We start from the raw sequence: 22,688 nt of genomic DNA, 5'->3' as shown, positions 1-22,688 counted from the left end.
CCAGAGCAGGAGCCCTATTTCTCTCGAAAGGGTCAGATATTATCTGCTAAGCCCAAAGAAGAGATTTCCCCTATAGCAGCTCACATGAAAGAATAGGTTTGCCCACGTATTCATTCATTAAACAAATATTAATTAAGCACCCACTTCTAGCCCGGTGTTAAGTGCTGGGAATATAGTGAAGGACAAAAGTGGTATAGTTTCTGTTCTTGTAGAGATTGCAGGCTTTTGAGGAATTTACGCCGTTCTAATGCAATGTGATAAATATCAAAAGGAAAACCGTATAAGGTTTGTATTACAAATATTGCTGATCTATGTGTCAGTCACTTGATGTGATAGGCAGAATAATGACTGGCAGGGATGACCGCGTCTTAATTCCCAGAATCTGTGAATATGTTACAAAATTAAAGGGTCTTTGCAGATGTGATTAAATTAAGAGCCTTGAGATGAAGCTGTTATCCTGGATAGTTGGGGGCAGGGGTGGGGCATTGTAATTACATGCCTCCTTACAATCAGAGAGTGTCTCCCAGTTGATTTCAGAGTGAGAGGGAGATGTGGGTATGGAAGAATGGTCTGAGAGATGCAATGATGCTGGTTTGAAGACGGAGGAAGGGGCCACCAACTGGGCAATGAGGGCAGCCTCCAGGAGCTGGGAAAAGCAAAGAAATGAACACTCTATGGACACCTTGATTTTAACCCTGTGGGACCTGCGTCAGACCTCGAATTCGCAGAGCTGTGTTATTTTAAGCCATTAAATCTGTAGTAATTTGTTATCGCAGCAATAGTAAACCAATATACTGGGTTAGCCTATGGGCACATAGAGTTGACTAAAACAAGGTCCTTATCTTCAAGAAACTTACAATTTATTGGGGGAGAGAAACGTGAACAGAATAAAGAAGTGCTAAGACTGACGCTGTGTACATGGAGCCATGGACATAGCATTTATTTGGAAACTTAATCTCTCCAATTTCAGAAAAACGTCTCTTCATCTTATTTGCTCCACCAGTTACTCCCCATTTCGTTACTTCTCCTTGCACTGAAACCCCTTGCAGGAATTATCTATTCCAATTTTCCTGTTTCCTCCTAAATTCACTGCAGTCAGGCCTTTGTACCCACCACCCCATCCACTACTTGCTAAATCCAGTGGTAGGGGCGCCTGGGTGGCTCAGACTGTTGGGCATCCACCTTGGGCTCAGGTCATGATCCCGGGCTCCTGGGATCGAGCCCCACATCCGGCTCCCAGCTCAGCGGGGATTCTGCTTCTCCCCCTCCCTCTGCCTCTCCCTCTGTTCTTGCTCTGTCTCTCTCTCAAATGAATAAATAAAATCTTAAAAAATAACCAATTAATCAATCCAGTGGTAGTTTTCAGTCCCTAGTGGTGGGATGGGTTAACAGCGCTGTCCCGGCTGACCACGCCCTCCTCCTGGACGCTTGGGATATTTGGTTCCCTGGACTCCACGCCCTTTTGGTTTTTCTCCTTCTTCCAGGGGATGTCACTTCTCCATATCTGTCTCCTTTGTTCCTTATCTTCTCCCAACCTGTTCGCCTTGGAGTGTCCTAGAGTGTCCTTAGCCTTCTTTTGTTTATCTGCATTTCCTTCTTTGGTGACCTCACGCAGTGTCACGCTAACTATGTGCTGACGACCGCCAAGTTTATCTCTTCATCCCAGAGCTCCCTCCTGAACTCCAGGTTCATCCAGCCTCCTACCTGCCATCTCCACTTGGATATGTAATAGACATCTCATATTAAACGAGTCCAACACAGACACCCTGATCTTCCTTAATGCCCACCCCCACAACCTGCTTCATCCACAGCCTTCCTCCTCTCAGTATACAACCTCCGGGTGCGAAGATTCGTAACTGACTCTCTTACATGTCATCTCAATCCATCAGGAATTTTTATTGGTTCAACCTTCAAAATATCCAGAATCGGGGATGCCTGGGTGGCTTAGTTGGTTGGGCGTCTGCCTTCGGCTCAGGTCAAGATCCCAGGGTCCTGGGATTGAGTCTGCATTGGGCTCCTTGCTCAGTGGGGAGTCAGCTTCTCCTTCTGCCTCTACCTGCCGCTCCCCCTGCTTATGCTCTCTTTCTCTCTCTCTGATAAATAAATAAAACCTTTTTTTTTTTTTTTTAAAGATATATCCAGAATTGGATCACTTCTCTGCTGCTCCTAGCCTGGTCTGGTCACCATTGCCTCTTGCCTGGACCACTGCAAAACCATGGTATGATTTCCCATATCCCTCGGAAGAGCCATAAGCCCTCAGTAATATCCTAGCAGGCACTACGTGACCTAGATCCCCGCTCTACCTCCCATCCCTCAGGCCATCTCTATCTGTTGACCTTTATTTCGTTCTGTTCTGGCCACACTGGCATTTTTCACTTCCAAAGGAACAAAGATCAAGGAGTCCAAACTGTGTCTGGCACTTACAAGGCACCCAGTAAATATTTAATGGATGAATAAATGAATGTTCTTAATCACAAGCTCTCATGTTGCTTGATTCTCCCTGTTTTTAGTGATGTTCTTTTTACCACTTCACTTGTTGTATGAGATATTTATCTAGAATCTCAATTTTGGACAGCATTTACTAGACTTTTGAATGTTTTGGTTTTTGATTTAGTATGCAGTGCTCCTACAATACTAGGAACATTGACATTAAAAACAAAAAACCGAACAAAACCCCTATACGGAACATGTCTGAAAGCTTGATTCTACCTAAGTGTCTTGTTTCCACCCCACACTCTAAACCATGCTTGTTCTGACTTGAATCAGAAATGAAATTGGAAAGACATAATTCTGAAAGTTCACATAACAGTCACCCATGACTTTATAAATGCTTCACTTTCACGACTATTCGTATTCTTAAACCTGAAACCAGAAGGTCAATGAATTCTTTGTTTAAAATGGCATTGAGCTAAATCTCTTCTTTCATTCAGAAAACTCAGTCACTTACATTATCCAATAAATCAACACTGACTTCTCGGGCCCTCCCTTGCTTGAAGAAGCCATATAACTACTGCTTGAGAACATAAGCTTGCAATTCCTTAGGCATGTTGAAACACAGGAAGTGACCACTCTGAATCTCCAGATGTGATTATGTCTTATTCACTTGATCCTTTCAATATTTTGGAGAAAAGAGAAGATACGAGCAAAATGCAAAGACTAAAACAAGGTGGTCTGTTTCACCTGTTCCTAACCCTAATACTGAAAATGTATTAGAGTCAGCATAATTCAAGGAGTTCCCTTTTTATTTCATTTACTTGGCTCGTTAGGAGGGGGACTACAATCTCAGACCAACTGACGCTCTGAGATCTCAACATTATCCTTGCTAGACCTACCCGAGGGAACATGAGTTCTGATGGTCCTAGAAGGATTCATACTAGCTGCTCTCAGTGGTGGGCTGGAGCGACCTCACAAGAGCTGATTGGTCAATTTCAGAGTTTTCCTGAGCGGGTTGATGTCACATTGCTGTCTTTCCATGGAGAGAGTATTTACACATGGAAATTGGCAGTTACATAAACCAGGGTTTCCCCCACTGACTACCAACAAAAAATCAGCTACTATGAAACATTTTACCGGTACACCACTGGTTGAATCTGTTTTTCAACAGACTTTGTTGTGTCAACAGGGATTTCTAAATTCCCATTTTTCAGTTTTGGACTTTTTCCCTGAAGTATTTTGACTTTCTATAGCCAATCATTTACAGGTCATTTTTTTTAAGTCTTGGATATAAAGTTGTTTTTTTTTCCTCTGAGCAAATTATTTACAAGTGTGAATCCCTTATTAGGCTTTGGTTTTACATTTGTTTACACAATTCCATCTATAACTACATGGCATGATTATAATCGCTGACTCTCCCGCCTCTTCTCTAATATTGATATAATTTAGCCTATGTAAACTTCAGCATCATCATTCATAAAACTGGATTAATGGTGCATACTGCTCGTTTACTGGAGGGGAGTAGTAAAAGAAATAACATATGTAAACTCTGCACAGTGCTTGGCACATGGTGGTATCTCAAAAACTTAGTTATCGTGTTATCACGGTGGTAGTAGGACACTGTGATATGGGGTGCATACATACACACAAGGGTGAGATGTGGTGCTTTGGGGAACAATATTTAGATCAATCCCTGCATAGCTTAGTGACACAAATTAACCAATGTTTGCTACTTGGTAGTTTAGATATTGGGGGTCCCTATGTAAGCTGATCACCTTGCTGGTAGAAAGACAGCAGTTGAGAAATTATCATCACACTCTCAGAATCACATGCGGGATTCCGTAGGTCAGCAGACCAAGTTGATATTTCAGAGCTGTAAGACTGAAAAATGTTGGCTATTTTATGCCCTCTTCTCCTCAAACATTCAAAAGCCCTGTTTCCTGATTGCCCATCTTCCTTTTAACCGATGATCATAATTCGTGAGAAAACAGAAGCAATCCAGTTGAGACCTTTTTCTGTGCCTTCCACTAACTATACCAACCCACGTGCATCTGGCCCTGTATTTTTTGCCTTCACTCCTGTTACCACAAAAGATGTGTCCAACCTCCTAGCTAAAGGATCACACCCCTTTTCACCTTCTTAAGGGTCTAACTCCTATGCATCTCCCTCTCCTCTGTTTCCTCAGTCCTTCCCCTGGACTGGCTAATTCTCCTTCCAGCCTACAAAAAAGTTTTAGTAGCTCCCACCTTGAAATGCAAAGCCTCTACTGATCTCACCTCTTTCAGCTACTCTCCCCATTTCTCTGCTCCCCTTCACACCACATTGGTCATAGTCTCCCCTCGTTCCCGTCCATTCTCTTTGCGTCCGGTTTATTCAGCCTTCTCTCCCCCAAACCGATGGAAGCTGTTTTGTCATTAGCAGCATCCACGATGCCAAACCCAATGATCACTCATCTGTCTTCATGCTTTCCATCTTTTAGCAGTATTTGGCAGGGCTGCCCTTTGAAAAACCACCCTCCCCTGGCTGTTGCAGCACCACGCTCTGGGTTTCTGGCTGCCTTCCAGCCATTTCTTCTCCATCTCTTACGCAGTGCCTTCTCTGCTTGCTTTCTAAATGTTGCAGGACCCACATCTTAGCCCTTGGCCTTCTTCTTCCATAATACATGTCATCTGGTCCATGGCCTTAAGCTCCATGGACTTGCCCATGATTCCCAAGGTTGTGTCTCTAGCCCCGTCTCTCCAATGAGTTTCGCTCTTGCTGTTTAGGCCGCCTATGTAATATCTCCCTTCTTGGCTCCTCAATGGCCGCTCCAACCAGCAAGACCAAAATAGAACCCCTGGCTTTCCCTTCAAAACATGGCTCCCGACGTCATCCCCATTCAGTAAACGGGATCTCCACCCATCTAGTTGCTTGATGTCTCCCTCTCCCTATCCAGTCTACCAGCAAGTCACCTTCATTTCTAGTCTGTATCTCAATCCTGTTTTATGCCCTCCTGCTTTTCCTCTTAGTCAGTGATGATCAATTCTTTCCTTAGAAGCAGGAAGATTTTTTTCAGTATATAAATAAGATCCATTATCCTCTGCCTAGTTAGCTTCCTATTAGAAAAACTTAATTAGCTTCCTGTAAGAAAACAATCCAAAATCCTTACTTTGGGCTGCAGTTCCTACTCACGTTGGCCCCAGGCTGCCTCTCCAGACTGGTCTGGCCCATATTCTTCTCCCACTATGCTTCAGCCACCCTGGCCTTCCTTACCCTCCTGTAACATTGCCAAGCTGGACCGGCCCCAGGGCTTTTGCGTTTGCTCTTTCATCTGCCTGGCGTGTTCTGCTTCCACATCTAAACTTGGCAGGCTCCTTTCTGTCATTCCGACCTGAGTTAGCTCAGTCACTTCTCCAGAAAGAATTTCCTTGAGCACACAGTCTAGAGTAGCTTGTTCTCTAGCACATTCCTTATGTCCACTATCTGCATTTATCTTGCTTACGTATTTGTTTACTTTGTCTCCTTCCCGCCACTCTTGCTGGAATCCAGCTCCATGAGAGCAGGCAGATGTTTTGTCTATCTCGTTGCCCGCCGTTTCCCCCAAGGCTGCCTCACACATCACCTGTGACTAACCTGCGACTGCTCTGTGACTGAATAAACATTCTGGACACCCACAAAGGCATTTCTAAATACTACAATAGTAAGTGTAGTTGAGGAGCCAGTCTGCTGCATTGCTCACTGCCCTACATAGAAAGCCACACCCATGTGAGAAATTTATTGTAGAATGCAACGTCAGGAAAACTGCCTCGATGGAGAACTTGCTGTGCCTTTTCCTTTTCCAGTAGTAGAGCTGTGACTGATTGTTCCCTGTTTTGTTTTGCCCTGGCTCTTAGGAACCTGAAAGCCAAATTTCAGACTCAAGGACAGCAATGATAGTTGTTCTAACAGTAAACAAAAATTCTCCCTTCCTCAGATTCATTTCCTACTTTTCTTATGGGAAGTATGGTAATGACGTTTGTTGTAATTCACTTCAATTTCTTTCTGGAGAGGTGTGATTTAAACAAAAGCACGTTAAAGTGTTAACATTCCCACAGAGGCCGGGTGGTGTTGACCAGGATAAGGCGTGGTAGTGAATGGGGGCTTTCTGGGTATGTCTTTTTTTTAATTTAATTTAATTTAAATTCAATTAATTAACATATAGTGTATCATTAGTTTCAGAGGTAGAATTCATGTAACACCCAGTGCTCATGACATCGCATGCCCTCCTTAACGTCCATCACCCAGTTACCCCATCCCCCCATCCGCCTCCCCTGCAGCAACCCTCAGTTTGTTTCCTATGATTAAGAGTCTCTTATGGTTTGTCTCCCTCTCTGATTTCATCTTATTTTTTATTTTTCCCTCTTTTCCCCTATGCTCCTCTGTTTTGTTTCTTAAATTCCTCAGACGAGTGAAATCATATGATAATCGTCTTTCTTTGGTTGACTTATTTCGTTTAGCATAATATCCTTTAGTTCCATCCACGTCATTGCAAATGGTAAGATTTCCTATATTTTTTTTTGATGGCTGAGTAGTATTCCATCATACCCAATGTTTAGAGCAGCAATATCCACAATAGCCAAACTATGGAAAGAGCCTCGTCTATCGACAGATGACTGGCTGTAAGTGTTGATGTGGGAGTGTGAGCAGGTGGTCTGCTGTGATTCATATTTGGGAATTCCCCAAGATTACTTCGGTTGGGGTTTACTTGCCTAATAAGAGCCCAGCCCTGTGGATATTAGGGCTTTCAGGCTTATTTGCATTTGTTGGCCTGATGAGTGTCACTTCAGATTTATAAGCTAAGAAGCTGATGGGTCTTGGGAGTTTATTATTCTCTCAGAGCTCCACGGCTCAGTAGTGGAAGAAACATGCCTTTTAGCTTAGCTTTAAAATGCTGTGCCTTGATCTTTGGCAAATTCATGGACCACACCCTCTAAGGTTCAAAGGAACTGTTCTTAATTGTTGTTTAGGTTAGGGACGGTTTTGAAGTTTGTGAAGCATAATACATACATGCTACTCCCTAGCATGGTAGAATTAAAACGTAACTCTTTTGAAGTCCAGAATGTGTTGGTATTTTCGTTTATTAGTTATTTTATATCTTTTGCTTGTGGCAACAGCATTCATAAAACAGCAATAAGAAAAGCATACATTGATCAATTATTACTGAAGATCTTTTGATAATTGTTATAAAGCAGTATAGATGATGTAAAGAACATATATGTGGCTTATCCATGAGAGCAGAATAGTGGACAAATCTCTCGGAATAAAGTATGCTTTTAAAACAGCCCTAATGGCTTATGTGCAATGTGGAATAATGATGTTGTGTACAAGAATCGTATCTTAATTAAAAATTTTCCCTCAAATCAGCATTGTAATTAAATATTACTTGCCAATTTGATACAAACTATATTTTCATTTTTATGATAATTTAAACATTGATGCAAATAGTTTTAAAGAAGGGGCACGCAGGAAAATTTTTTCCCAGCTACTGTTTTCCAGAAAGCAAAAGTCTGAGTCTTTTGGTAACCAAATCCATCCATCCATCCATCCATCCATCCATCCATCCATCCTTCCATCCATCCATCCATCCATCCATCCTTCCATCCATCCATCCATCCTTCCATCCATCCATCCATCCATCCATCCATCCATCCATCCATCCTTCCATCCATCCATCCATCCATCCATCCATCCATCCATCCATCCATCCTTCCATCCATCCATCCATCCATCCATCCATCCATCCATCCATCCATCCTTCCATCCATCCATCCATCCATCCATCCATCCATCCATCCATCCATCCATCCTTCCATCCATCCATCCATCCATCCATCCTTCCATCCATCCATCCATCCTTCCATCCATCCATCCATCCATCCTTCCATCCATCCATCCATCCTTCCATCCATCCATCCATCCATCCATCCATCCATCCATCCTTCCATCCATCCATCCATCCTTCCATCCATCCATAAATCCTTTATGGTATTGTGCAAGGAACTAATTTTTAAGATTAACCTTTTAAAATACACATTTTATCTATACTTTATGGATTTAATTTTCACATAAAAATCAGGACTTACATAAAGATATAGTAAATTGTAAAGATATTTTATGAAATAATTCCAAGTGGTACATTAAAATGTACAATAATATACAATATTATATAACATAGAATATAATATATATAATAAACCGTGTTTACATACAACTTTGTTAGAACATCTACATATCCAGTATGTTGCCTATAGCCTTCCTTTTGTCATAATTTAAACCACTATAGTCAACAGTAATTTTGATTTAAGCGATAATATGATCATTGTTAAATGTGCATCATAGGGGCGCCTGGGTGGCTCAGTTGGTTGGGTGTCTGCCTTTGGCTCAGGTCATGATCTCAGGGTCCTGGGATCGATCCCGCATGGCTCCCTGCTCAGCGGGCAGTCTGCTTCTCCCTCTGCCCCTGCCCTCTGCTTGTGTGCGCTCTCTCTCTCTCTCTCTGTCAAATAAAAAAATGGAATCTTAAAAAATAATGTGCATCATAAATCTCGGGTCATTTACCAAAGTACATTTGAACGTGAGACTTACCTTGACTTAATCTTGTCTGCAGTGTTCTTTAATTAGGATGAGTAGCAAAGATTGGCATGTAGTAACTGGTGGTATACTAGTCATGTAATTTACCAGTAATTTAGTTATTCAATGACGAGTATTTACTAATACCTTGCCAGAAATTTAAAAGTCCCTCTGGAGGTCCGGAAGGGGAAACTATAAGGAGGACAAGTAAAACTTTCATTTAAACTCATTTAAACTTAAAATAGAGTTTAAATCTTCTTTATTTGCCATATTTTCAACTCAAAAGCAAGAAGGTTTTCTACTCTACTTATTCAGGAGTGCTGGAATCTTGGGAGTCTTTTGGCTCATTGTGCATATCCTGGTATCCTAGCTAAGATAAGAAAACTCCAAGGTCCAGGAAAGTTTACTATGGAGTCAGACAGTTACTGATCCCTGAACCAAATTCCTTACATTTATCTGGGCTCCAGGATGAGTAAGACTGTTTTAAAAGAGGCAATCAAGGGGCGCCTGGGTGGCTCAGTCGTTAGGCGTCTGCCTTCGGCTCAGGTCATGGTCCCAGGGTCCTGGGATCGAGCCCCGCATCGGGCTCCCTGCTCGGCGGGAAGCCTGCTTCTCCCCCTCCCGCTCCCCCTGCTTGTGTTCCCTCTCTCGCTGTGTCTCTGTCAAATAAATAAATAAAATAAAAATAAATAAATAAAAGAGGCAATCAAGAGCCTCTGCCTTTGACCCATGAACATGCAGGGCCATCGATCTCATTAACGTGAAGCCAACAGTATTTCTAGAGTTCATGTAATCGAGACTTGATAATGAAAGTTCATTTTCAGCAAACGAAACAGGTTGGTCCTTTTTTTTTTTTTAATATCTATTAAGCCTGAATTCAAAGAAATAACTGAGTATCTCAACTACTCTTGGGTGTAAGCTCAATTATGGGGAGGAAGTTCCTGACCATGTCCCTCCCTGCTTTTTCCTCTCTTTCAGTATTGAAACCAATGACACACTTGGCATGTCATAGGTGGAAGGCAGTCTGTAAATGCCACAGAGGACAGAGAGAGAGAGAGAGAGAGACGGAAAGCAGCCCTCCTTGGGAGATAGCTAGCAGGCTTATGATCGCTAGACTGGAGCACAAAACAACACTCCATGGGAGAAATTAGAGAAGGTTCTTTAAGAGGGATTGACATCCCTAGAAGTTTTTAAGCTGAGTAACAAAGAAAATGCACACAAATGTCTGTGGTGCAGAAGCTATCCCTTCTTCCCACTTTTCTTCTTCCCACTCTAGTTTTCCAGGATGGAGTCATCGGAGAGCTCACTAGAAATGCAGATGACTTTTAAATGAATGCCAAAGATGACCTATTTATCTTTTAAAAGCTCTTATGCAATGCGTTTTAGTTTTGAATGTGGCAAGAGACCAGGGTGTGAGAACTGCCTCAGGCCCCGCATTCCTGGGGCTGCAGTAGGAGTTGTGGCTGGGGGTGCCCTTCCTCGTGACCCCGTGGCCACACGTGGCTCTGGCAGTTATTGCCCTGGCATCTGAGCTGGGAGACAATTGTTCCCTCCAAGGAATTATTGACGGGCTTTGTTGGCCAGGTTCCCTGAGCGACCAGGAGCAGCCGGAACCTCTACAAACGAAGAGGGAAGTCATTGGACGCTAAGTTCATAACCGGGGCTTGTCTGGAAGATCTTCCTGTTTCAAAAGGGATCTTTTTATGTGTACACATCTGATTTTGTGTGTCAGTTCTTTATTCTTCTTCTAAGGAATGGTCTTTGTCATCTGGTTGCCATTATCATCCGATTATTAATCAGTGAGCATCTCCCGACTGTACTCTCCTACCTGCTGGGGCTGGTCCCCTGGGTACCCTCTTTCCCCTGGCTTTCCTCCTCACCTGTGTGCGCTCACTGAAGCTCCGTCCAACCTCGGGTACCATCCCTTCAAGAAAACTTATTACCTGCTCTTTTCCTTCCCTGAATACCATCCATATCTGCGATCCTACGCTACAGGTCCGTAAGTAGTCGTTCTTCAATTGAGCTTTGTTGCCCAGTGCAGAACACAAGTTCCCTGACAACAGGGGCCAAGGGATAGAGGTGGTAAGGAGACTAACTTTGCCCTTCTGTACGATTTGAGGTTTCTTTACATTGTGTATGGATAGCCTATTAAAATAATTGTTAAAATTTCATTTCTTCCTTGTTTTATAGATTATAATACAGGAGCAAAACAAAAACTTTCATACAGATTCAGTATGGTAACAGATACAAATCCATGTAGGTTTGATAAGTGCCTTTTGCTCTGCAGGGAAGATAAAAATAAATGATGGTGATAATAGTTAATAAAACCAAACCAAACCTGTCTGGCTGAATGCTATTATTAGTGCCTTTACTTCATGTGGGGGGCTTCCAGATCAATATAAAAAGCCCTACTCCGTATTCAAACCCCTGCTATTTACTTAGCTGTTCTCAAATGGGAATAAGCAGACATCAGCTATCAAGTTTCTAGCCTGGAAAAATCCATAAAGGCCACTGGACACAGACACCATGGGGACATCATGCAGACAGTTCATAAAAATAACTTGCCCAACATTTTTGGAAACTGATGCAAGCTGGACTTGTGGCTCTGTCTGTTGCCTTGACTTTATGCAGTAACAACAGAAAAGAAGCCAGTTACCAGGGCTATGAGAACTTGGATGCTACAGAAGACAGCCAGTACTCACGGCAGGGGGAGTACCAGTCCTGCATCACATGAATACACGGAACAAACAACCGTAATTCACTTGAAAAGAATGCATCAATTCACTCAGAAATATTTATTGAGCACTTACTATATGTCACGGATTGAAGGGAATTCAAACATATATCGGTTATTCCTGGTTTTAAGGAGTTTGAAGTCTAGTAGTGAAATAATGCTTGTTCAGAACTTACGTATTAGTATCCTATGAGATTTACAGTTTAGCCATTTGGAAGATGGAGACATCACTTTCAGTGGAGTGATCAGAGAAGGCTCTATTAGAAAGGAGGGCACTTGGAACAGATTTATGATTAAAGAGACCTTTTTATTAAACTATAACATATACACATAAAAGTGTACGTATAAAGACTATAGGCTAACTGAATTTTCACAAACTGAACACACTGGTTCCATCACCAGCACTCTAGTTATGTAACCAGATGAACTAGTACAGTACTCCAGAAGCCCTCTTCCAATCCTTCCTGGAGGGAGTAGGATTTTGTTAGATGAATGTAGGTAGAAAATTACTGGAGGAGGCCTCATAAAGATGTGGAAATTGAAAGGCATGACCCATGTTTGAGGAATGGCTAGAAGAGTAATTTGTTTGGATTGCCAGCTGGAGAACGGGGTTTGGGTCCATGTTGTAGAGCCTTAAATGCTAAGTAAAGGAGTTAGATTTTATTCATTAACTGCTGAAAGTTTTTGAGCAAGGGAGGAATATTCTGTAAGACTTTCGATGATGGCTGGTAATTTACTGGTGATGGGAAAGGTGAGACTGAAGGTTGGGTGACTGGTTGGGTGACTGGTTGGGAAACTTCTATAATATCTATATATGGGATAATTTCGGCTCTGCAGTGGTAGGTGAGGACAGAGACACAACTGTCCACAGACATTATAAGCAGCCACCAAAACCTGAAGGGCTGTGGATCTTGAGGAAGGAGGAGGGGTCAAGAAAATTTCCTTCCATAGAACTAATCAAGACAAAATTTAATAATTTTCTCAGGTAGTTCATTGTTATTTACTTTTTTGTTAAGGGCTAACACAGTCTTTGAATGCTGCCTCTCCAAGAAAGCTCTGGAAAAAATTTTTTTACAGTATTTATTTATTTATTCATTTTAGAGAGAGAGAGAGCTAACACAGGTAGGGGGACGGGCAGACAGAGAGGGAGAGAAGTAGACTCCCTGCTAAGCAGAGCCCCATACTGGCCTGGATCCCACAACCCCGAGATCACAACCCAAACGGAAATCAAGAGTCGGTCGGTCATTTAACTGACTGAGCCACCCAGGCGCCCCATTTACAGTATTTAAATAAAACCCTGAGTTACTCTAAGGAAACTCCAAAGAAAGCAACTGACCTTTCAAAGAGAATTCATTGTTAGAAACATGGACTGTTTGTTTGTCTTTTCAAATGGGTGCATGCTAGAATAAATATTTTGCTGTGAAAAACTGACTCCAGCCAAGAGTTTTGAAGACATCATGTTAAAAGCAAATTATTGGGTGTTGCTCACCAGCCTGTTTCTTCATCCTTCCTTTAATGATAATCCAAATTTCTGGGCAGGATGAATTAACTAATTAGCCCTAATGTATTTCTACAGAAAATGAAAAAAATTCTTGAAGAAAAGGCCATGATATGTTTTCCTTTGATAACTTTTTATATCACTTTGGCTATGTGGGTCATTTAAAAAAAATAAGTTAAAGTATCAAATTAGGCTTTGCTTCTTCCATCAGGTCGTCTTCGAAACCCTTAGGTTGGAGAACTTGGCTATCTATGTTGTCTCCTAGCAACTGAGGTAAACTCTGCATACTTTAGTGGTATTACCTGTTTTATTTGTCTTACACACTAGATCGTAAGCTTCCTGGATGCAAAGGACATATTATGGTTGTCATTTTTCCTCTGGTAACTAGCAATGTATAGTACTCCTTAAACATATGTGTAGGTGGAACAAATGAATGCATGGATTGGATTGTCTATTTCGAAGAGTTGTGATGATTAAACAAAATGAGATGATGTCTGTACAGACTGCTGTTAAAGACATCTAATAGATACTAAATATTCTTTTGGGGGAGGGCAATTATAGCTAAGAACCAAGAAATGTATTACTATCCAAGTTAATTTATAAACTTTTAGCTAAAATAATATTATTGAAAGCCTAGATTCTCATTGAAAGCCATGCTATTTTTTTTTTTTTTTGAGGCATACAAATTAATTCAGTAGATTAAGTAGGGAATACTACAGCAGAGAGGGAAGATCAAGTGGGAAAGCAAAAAGTCTAGCAGAATGTGACCATATGGAAATTGCTAGACCTTGTTTCCTCTTTTGTCCTTGGCACAGCACAAAGGGCTCCAGGTATACTTATTTCTGTTTTTCACAAATTTTGTCTCTCCTTTTTACCACTGTCTTTACCACTATATTTTACTGATGCTCTCCCTATCCCCCCATACCATCTCTTTTTCTCCAAAGCAGCAGGTCCTTCACTCATCAAATAATTACTGACCATCTAACATTTACTGTAATGTCTTTCAAAGTATGTTCTTAGTTGTATGTTCCTCCACAGCGCCAGCACCTTATTCCTTAGAGGTTGTTACTTGTTTCCGGAGTTTTGGTGCGTGTTGTTTCCAGGCACTAGGATTTGTGTAGTAAAATATCGGCGGATGGAAGGGAAGTTGAAAGCTGTTGTGTGTCCTTCCTGGGACCAGAGGAAAGGAAGGGAACTTAATTTGGGAAAGAGCACGTGGGTGGGAATGGGGTGGGTTCGGCCAAGACGAGAGCGGGCTTTGCTTGGACCGCACGCTCTCTTTAGACCTGAGACTCCATCATTAAGGCAGAATGGCGCCGGTGGCCGGGAGCCTGGGTCTCGCGTCCGTCCCTGCCGCGGCCGCTCACCTCCCGCACCCGCGCAGCTGAAGTTCCAAACTTTTCCTCCCGCGGGGAGAGGAAGGGTGTTATTAAGTTTGAAGGGGAAGTCCCGCCCCCTTCCCGGATTCCGAATGGTCGGTGCCGGCCCCACCCCCTCCAGGGCCGCGGCAGGATTGGCTGCGGGAGGGGAGCCCCGCCGCAGGCCCGGGAGCGGTGGGCAGCCGGGAGCCCCCAGGTGGCAGGTGGGGCCGGGACCGCCGGCGCCGCCTCCTCCGCCTACCCGAGCGCTCGCAGCCCGCACACTTGAAGGTTCGCGCGCGGCAGGGGCGCGCTGCGCCGCCGGGAGCCGGACTGCGAGGACTTGGCCATGAAGAGCCTCAAGTCCCGCTTGAGGAGGCAGGACGCGTCCGGCCCCGCGTCGTCCGGCGCCGCCGCCACCGCCAGCGCGGTGAGTCCCGCGGCCCGTGCGAGTCCCGGGCTGCCGGCGCTGCCCTCCCGAGAGCCGCGGGGTCCTGTGCTCGGAAGCGCGCGCCGCCTTCCTCAGCCTTCCCTCAGCCGTCCCGCTCCGTCTGCCCGCCTCCTCCCTGGGGCCGGGACTTGGGCGTCGGCGCGGAGACCCTGGGGACCCTCCCCGTCGCCGGCCCGGCGCACCACCCGCCTCTCACCCCCAGGTCTCCGAGCTCCTGGGTGAAACCCCGGCGCTCCGGGGGGTTCAGTGGGCCTCCCTCCTCCAACCCGGCTTTCTGGGTTCCCCCTTACGCCCGGCGACCCCGGCCCTTTACTTCGCTCGGGGTTGGCCCGGCTCCCCACGCGCGCTCTGTCGGGCGGGGCCCGCGGGGGCCAGGCGGGGGACTCGCACCCCGCAGTCCGGGTGGGCGGGGCAGCTGACTGCGTGCCCGCCCGCCGCTCTCCGCACCCGCGGTGGGTCCGGGACTCCGAGGCTGGCGGGCCGGGGCGGGGAGGGGGGCGTCGTGGGCTGGCCGCTGTCGCCGGATCACTGGGGAAGTGGGGAAGTTTGATTTCTGAGGAAGGCAGACGGAATCGGGCGTCGATGAAGACAAAGCCCGGTGGGTGGTGATCCTGGAAGCGGTGGTGGAACTGGGAAGTTGGTTGTCCTGTGGGGCCGAGTTTCACCTGTGGGACAGATCCGTGTGGGGCAGGCATTCCGCGTTCATCTGCCACCCGGCCTCCGTGTGCACGCTGAGAAGCGCTCAGGCCCTCTCCTCAGTTGGCAGGAGATCAGAAATCTTGAGAAACAGCCTGACAGCAGATGCTGGGGATTTAGATAATTTGGCAAGTCAGAAGAATGGCAATATCATCAGCATTCTATATTATTAAACGTTACTTAAAAAGTCGTGAAGAGTCAGAAACGTAAGTGAGATGTGATGCTCACACTGCCCAGTTGCCCATTTGGAGTAATTAAGAAGGACCTTTATAGTTTTGCACAAATTTTACCAAATGATTATATATACTTTTTATGAGAATACTAATTAATCTGCTTTTGGTTATGAGTTAATTCAGAATTGTGGCTTTCTCTCCGCCTATTTCTGGGGTGATTCTACTTAGACTTAACAGGAAATTGTGGCAAAACTAGGCTCTTTAATTTCCAATAAAAGAAGGAAAGCTATAGATGGCATGATATTTGATGATTTGATGTTGTTTAATAAAGCGTGAAATTATTTTATAAGCACATAGGAGAGATTACTTTGTTTCACATTGTTTTTTAGATAATAATTGACAAATGTCATTTAGTGATGTTAGAGGTCACTGTAGTTGAGTTAAAGATTCAACTTTTTTGTAGTGCAGGTTGTGTTTCAGCTTTATAAAAGATAGCTTTGTTATATTTATTTGCTGTATTTTCCCATTTTCTTTGGCTTGCACCACAGATTCACATTCCACTTGGAGGTTTTTATACCTTAATTTTATCTTGTTTTCTCTTCTAGAGATGCAGAGTATTTAATTGTTATTGCTATTATCAACATGCCAGTTTGCATTTTATACATTTGGAACATAAACATAAATAGCATAAAAATCAAGAGAAATACATAGTATAAAAAGGTAGAAGCTGTCTGCTTAGAAAACGTGAACATCTCTGTTTAAGTTAAATATTAGAATAAATTTTGTAAAATATTTAAATGAAAATAATTGAGGCCATGACTAATAAAACCAAACTAAGATAGAATAAAACGAATGTACGGAGAAGGAGGTCCCTTTTGCTTTCAACCTATACCATAGTCCCTAATGTCAGATTTGGTCACATGTGTATATAGTATTGTTGGAGTTACCAGTTGCTTGCATGTTCCCCCAGGGAGAGTTTAGTATATGCAAGCAAATATGAATATAAACATTCACCCTTTATGAGAATGGTAGCACACTGTACTTGTTGTTCTGTATCTTTTTTTAACTGTAAATAATTAGGCCCATTCAGAGCATCTCCCTTCAAATCCTTGCTGTAATATGCAATGATGAATCAGCCTGTGTGTATTTCAAGTTTGTGTGTGTGTGCGTCTGTGTGTATGTGTGTACACTTGTGGGATCAGTTCCTAAAAGTGGAATTGCTGGGTTAAAGGATATGGTGCATTTGTAATACTGAAGAATGTTGTTAAATTTCCTTCATGTACCCAATATGTGAGAAATTACTTTTCCATGCTTTTAAGAGCCCACCGCATGTTCTTTTTTTTTCATGAAGAGTTTATCCTTTTCATTTTTCTATTGGGTTGATTTTTTAAATTCATTTGTACGTACTCTATATCAAGGAAATTTAGCCATTTTAATATGAATAATATGTTTTCTTAATTGGTTATTTGTCTTAGGATTTTGTTTATGGTGGCTTTTGCTATGCAGAAAGTGGTTATTTTTATGCAATTGAATTGGTCAACCTTTTGTGACTTTTCGGTTTACATTTTATCTTGGCCTTTCTCCTCTGCGATATTAAACAAAAAGAAAAAAATTCCATCTTGTTTCTTTTAGTTTTTTAATTTGTTTCATTTTTTTACATTTAAGTTAAATGTTTGATCCATATAAAATCTTATTCTGGCATAAGGTAAGGGGCATATATCTTTTTTTTTTTTTTTTTTCCTCCCTTATGGTTACCTAATTTGAATCTTAAAGCAGTCATTTTAATTATGGAAATAATCACAGTATGCTCTGCACAACTTTGATTTGAGGAAAAAATCTTAAATGTGTATTTCATAAATATTTTTTCTTGTTTAAGCTTATGTATCTGAAAGAGATGCATTAGCAATAGACTGAGGTATATAAGTGTTTTATGGTATGTGAAATATAGAATCTTAACATGCTAAATTATATGTAGAAAAAATCATTTAAAATATTCTGAATAGTACCATGGTTATAAATACGCCAGTGAGTTTAGAGTTCACTCAACAGAGGTTATGTTTATACACATATACGTAAATGTAGTACATAATTATAAACTGTATATATATATATATATATATATAACTGTATATATATAACTGTATATAAAAAATACAGTTGAGAGTTTGTCCTGTACTAGCTGAATCTGGAGATAGCTGCCTCTTTTAATCATAAAATAAGACTATTTTTGTTGTTGACATTTATCTTAATCACTAAATTGGAGCTTCAGATTTCTGAAAGGGATAATTAAATGACTGTAAATGCCATTTCAAATCTAGTCAATTATATGTGCAATTATATGTACAATTATGTATACAATTATATGTACAGTGAGAATAGGCTATTCCGTTTTCACCTAGTTCAGACTAGGAAAATTGAGTAATTAAAATTAAGGGGCTGTATTTCAAGAACTAGTAGATGTACTGCAAATAAATATTCTAAGCAGACATTTTGGAAGGGGGTTCCACTTAAACTGTACCTACACTTAACATTTGTAGTGGAGTAAATGCTTGATTGTTAAAGTTATTTCTATTTATTTATTTATTTATTTGAGAGAGAGAGAGAGAGAGAGAGAATGAGAGATGGAGAGCTCGAGAGGGAAGCGGGTCAGAGGGAGAAGCAGACTCCCCGCTGAGCAGGGAGCCCTATGTGGGACTCGATCCTGGGACTCCAGGATCATGACCTGAGCCGAAGGCAGTCGCTTAACCATCTGAGCCACCCAGGCGCCCCGTTAAAGTTATTTCTGATATGGGAGGCTCTGTGGTTATTTTTGCTGCCATTTCTCTAGGCTACTCTGATTTTGGAGCAATGAATTCTATAAATGAGCAAGCAAATATGTTCTAAAACATCTTGTTAATGTCTCAGGACCCTGAAAAAATATTGGTATTTCTAAAAACATTTAGAGTTACAAATATAGCAACTGAAAAATATCTTCAAAAAAATTCCTTTGATTCCCACTAAGAACAGAAGTTTGAGATGTTTGGGGAGCCTGAATGGCTCAGTTGGTTAAGTGTCCAACTCTTGATTTCAGCTCAGGTCATGATCTCAGGGTTATGATCTCAAGGTCGTGAGATGGACCCCTGCATTGGGCTCCCTGCTAATCGAGATTCTCTCTATTCCTACCCCCATCCCTGCCTTCTTGGGCCCACACACGTTTTTTGTCTCTCTCAAATAAATAAATCTTTAAAAAAAAAAGAAGTTTGAGATGTTTAGAAAGCATAAAGGATTACGTTTTGTCTCAGTTGTGATTTTGAAAATGAGGGTTTTGTGTTTTCCTCTTAGGGTTTGGAGTATGTTTGAAAAGATGTTAATATTATTATAACAATGACTTTGGGGTAATGTAAATAAGATCACAGATTGTTACATTTAAACTCAGGATACTTAACTGAGCACTGTTTACTCAATTTCATTAAAGATGCCAACCTTTGATTAAAAATGTTTAACTTAAAGTTTTATTCAGGCAGATTCCTAGGGTTATCCCTGCATTGTATTTCTTCTGGTTCTTGAAGGAAGAAGCCCTGTTTTTATACTTTTGATGTCAACCCCAGGTCATCATGGTGACTTGAATTGCTGAATTTTATTATAATACCAAAGCAGAATGGTTGAGTTGCTTTGGTACATCTTTTGGTACGCAGTGGGTCCAAGAACTTAAATGATGAGTAGTTAACAATTTAAATTCTTTTAATAAGAGTGGAATAGTGATTGTATATCTATATTGTGTATGATACATATTTTCAAATTTAAAATTTTTAGCTCAGGAATTGGACTTGGTAAGCAGTTACCTTATTTAGTTTGGAAAACATTTATGGAACACGTTAAGTTAGACTTAAAAATGAATTAATAATTAGGTCTTTTGTGAAGAAATAGATGATTCCAAGTTGGAAGCAGAAAATGTGCAAGTTGAGCCTGGAATCCTTTGTCCCCCTAGAAAGCAAGGAGGCTATCAAAGATTAGGACTCAGGAGCCAACTTGAAGAGGTTCCCACTTGACCTGCAATGGGACGGTTCCATCATCAATAAGGATAATATGACAGTGTACCAAAATCTTTAAATCTGTGAATTCATAATAATGATTACAAAAAAAGGAGAAAGTTGTTACTTTTGGAGGATGCTAGGGAGCCGATACATTCTTTTAAGAACCAGAAAATAAAAACAAAGAAAGAGGTATTAGGCTTTTCCTGAGGCTAACCAAATATTCGAAGAGAGAAGTTCCTCTTTTATGCGAAGTGTTTTATCCCAGCTAATAGAGGAAGAAGGGAGACAGAATTAGTATATCACAATTTTATACCTCCTAATGAATTGATGGATCTAGGGCAAAGACGTTGATTATCATTGGCTACTAATGTCTCAAAAAGAAAGAAAACCAGATGTAATTTATCTCCTGATGGAAATATTCATTACTGCCTATGGATAGTCTTGCCAAAAGAACCAAACCTGAATATGATAGGCTTCTAGATCTTAAATCCATTTAACAGAAAACACAGGATTTGGAGGAACATGGGGATGCAATGGATGTAATTATGATCTTGGGAAACTCTTAGAACAAATGGCCTAGTTTCTTCAAAAATAAATTATAAGAAGAAAAAAAATAGAGGAGAAATCTGGAGATTAAAAGATTTAGGAGACATATTAACCAATTGGAATGATAGACTTCATGTTGACCTTTGATTAATAATAAAAATAGGGGCACCTGGATGGCTTAGTCGGTTAAGCATCTGACTTCTGCTCAGGTCATGACCTTGTGGCCCTGGGATTGAGCCCCGCGTCAGATTGCATGCTCTGGGGGGCGTCTGCTTCTCCCTCTCCCTCTGCCCCTTCCCCTGCTTGTGCTCTCTCTCTCTCTCTTTCAAATAAATAAAATCTTTAAAAAAATAATAAAAAAGTTTATGACAGTTGAGGAAATGTAAACACCACCTGGATATGTGATGGCTTTGTGGAATTATTACCTAAAAAGATTTAAATGTGACAGTGGTAGTAGTGTGGTTATGTTTGCAAAGCCTTTTTATCTTTCAGAGAAACACTTAGAAGTATACTATTTATGGATGAAATGATGTGAAGTCTGGAATTTGTTTCCAAAGAATCCGTGAGTGAGTGGGTAGGAGAAGTGAGTAGGGGGTATAGTTGAGATAGGATTGGTCATGAATTAATTGTTGTAGTTGGCTGGTTCATGATAACTATTGTATTTACTTTTTGTGATGCTATTGTATTTTGTATATGTTCAAAAATTTCTGTAATAAGAAAAATCTAGTCCCAGCCTTCAAATTTTTAAGAGAGCTAAACAAAAAATAATAATACCTTATGTTAAAAGCCATCAATAGAGGTGTATATAAATTGCTGTGGGAGTACAGATGTGTAGGGTGGGGTCAGGGAGGAGGCAGGAAGGTGAAGTTGAGCCTGGGCCAGTTGGACACTTTGAAGGGCTTTCTAGGCAAGAGAACAGCAAGTGCAGTGGTGTGGAGCTGTGAAATTATAACAGTGCTCTCAGGGAGCACCAGGTTTGGAAAGGAACTTTGGTGTTATGGTAGGGGCTGGTGCAGATGAGGTATGGATGAGAATTTCAGTCAGACTAAGGAGCTGGAGGGGGCAGGTAGGGGTAAATAGTTAAAGGAAGGCTTTTCCTTTTTGTTTTTTTTAACCTGAATTAAAAATTTGGATTCTTTGACAAGTTTAAGTCCTTGTTCAGAGAGATTTCTGCCTGGAGTGGGTAAAGTTTCATTTAAAGAAGTTACTCTGTTGGTGAGGTAACAGGTTCGCCTTTCTTTTCCCTTTCTCCCTAGAATTAGCTAATAGCCAGCAACATTTTATTCTTATCAGCCCTGTTTAATTTACAGTCGAATTCTTGGCGAAGAAATCTATACCCAAGAATTTTAGATTTAAACATTATAACTCATGTGTTTCATCTCTATCATAATGAAGGACTTAATATCCCGTTAGTAATCATGCAAACATTTGCCCTGACACCTAAGGAATATAACAAATGGTTGAAAATTTCTACCTGCCTGAGCTTATTTGTGCAAGAGCAGTCACACTGATTTCTGTAGGGAATTTAATTTGCCAAAAAATGATGACTGAGATGCACTTACTGGAATTGTAAATAGAACGGTGGGATAATAAATGCTTACTGCCTCATTTTTTCTAAATCATAAAATAATTAAAAACTTTATATAGCTTTCCTCTTCTAGGCTTAAATATATAACACAAAAATAAAAGAATAAATTTACCTGTTCGTTATCACAAAAACGGTTTTGTCCTTTGGACTTTTGTTACCCTCAGAAATCTTGAATATTACTGATGTTGACTAATATACTTCCAAATGGTATAGTCTCCAAAATGATGTGCAGAAGATGAACCAATATAGTTGAGTTACTAAAGCTCTGGCAAAAGATGAAATATGATGAGCTGTAATTATATAAGCGAATCAGACCTGCTAAGTGCCCTTGAGAGAGAGTAAGTGTATGACTGAACCAGTCAATCTAAATGGCTGTCTATTGTTCTAACATCCCACATGAAGGTCATACATGTTCAGAGTAGAAAACAAAATACAGTTGAAGGTAAAGAATAAAACAGTTCACCATGCCATGCCATAAACCACTGCTTATGCTCTTTTTAAAGTTTCCAGATTGCCTCTTTGTTGTTCAATCAGCATTTAATTACCTTGATGCCACAGTAATTATATATGTATAATTTTTTGAATCGTATTTGATTCTAATAACCCTCAT

General features: G+C 41.4%; 1 protein-coding gene across 6 annotated transcripts in view; it reads left to right on the top strand.

The window, feature by feature from the left end:
* The window catches only part of UACA (uveal autoantigen with coiled-coil domains and ankyrin repeats), a 141,111-nt gene that overhangs the window by 22,765 nt on the left and 95,658 nt on the right, over positions 1–22,688 (top strand). For 4 of the 6 annotated variants that reach the window (XM_027569681.2, XM_027569675.2, XM_027569678.2 and 1 more), the window contains exon 1: positions 14,797–15,041. The exons of 1 other annotated variant lie outside the window; for it this stretch is intronic. In XM_027569681.2, coding sequence (XP_027425482.1) covers positions 14,961–15,041 — 81 coding nt within the window. In that variant the 5' untranslated portion in view covers positions 14,797–14,960. Of the gene's footprint in view, positions 1–14,796; positions 15,042–22,688 lie in introns of those variants that run through there. One more of the 6 variants, XM_027569679.2, reaches the window with a different exon arrangement.

The sequence above is a fragment of the Zalophus californianus genome, chromosome 6 (genome assembly GCF_009762305.2).
Source record: "Zalophus californianus isolate mZalCal1 chromosome 6, mZalCal1.pri.v2, whole genome shotgun sequence".
Classification (NCBI taxonomy): domain Eukaryota; kingdom Metazoa; phylum Chordata; class Mammalia; order Carnivora; family Otariidae; genus Zalophus; species Zalophus californianus.
Note: the sequence above shows the minus strand (reverse complement) of the source record. Positions and strands in the feature narration are given on the sequence as shown.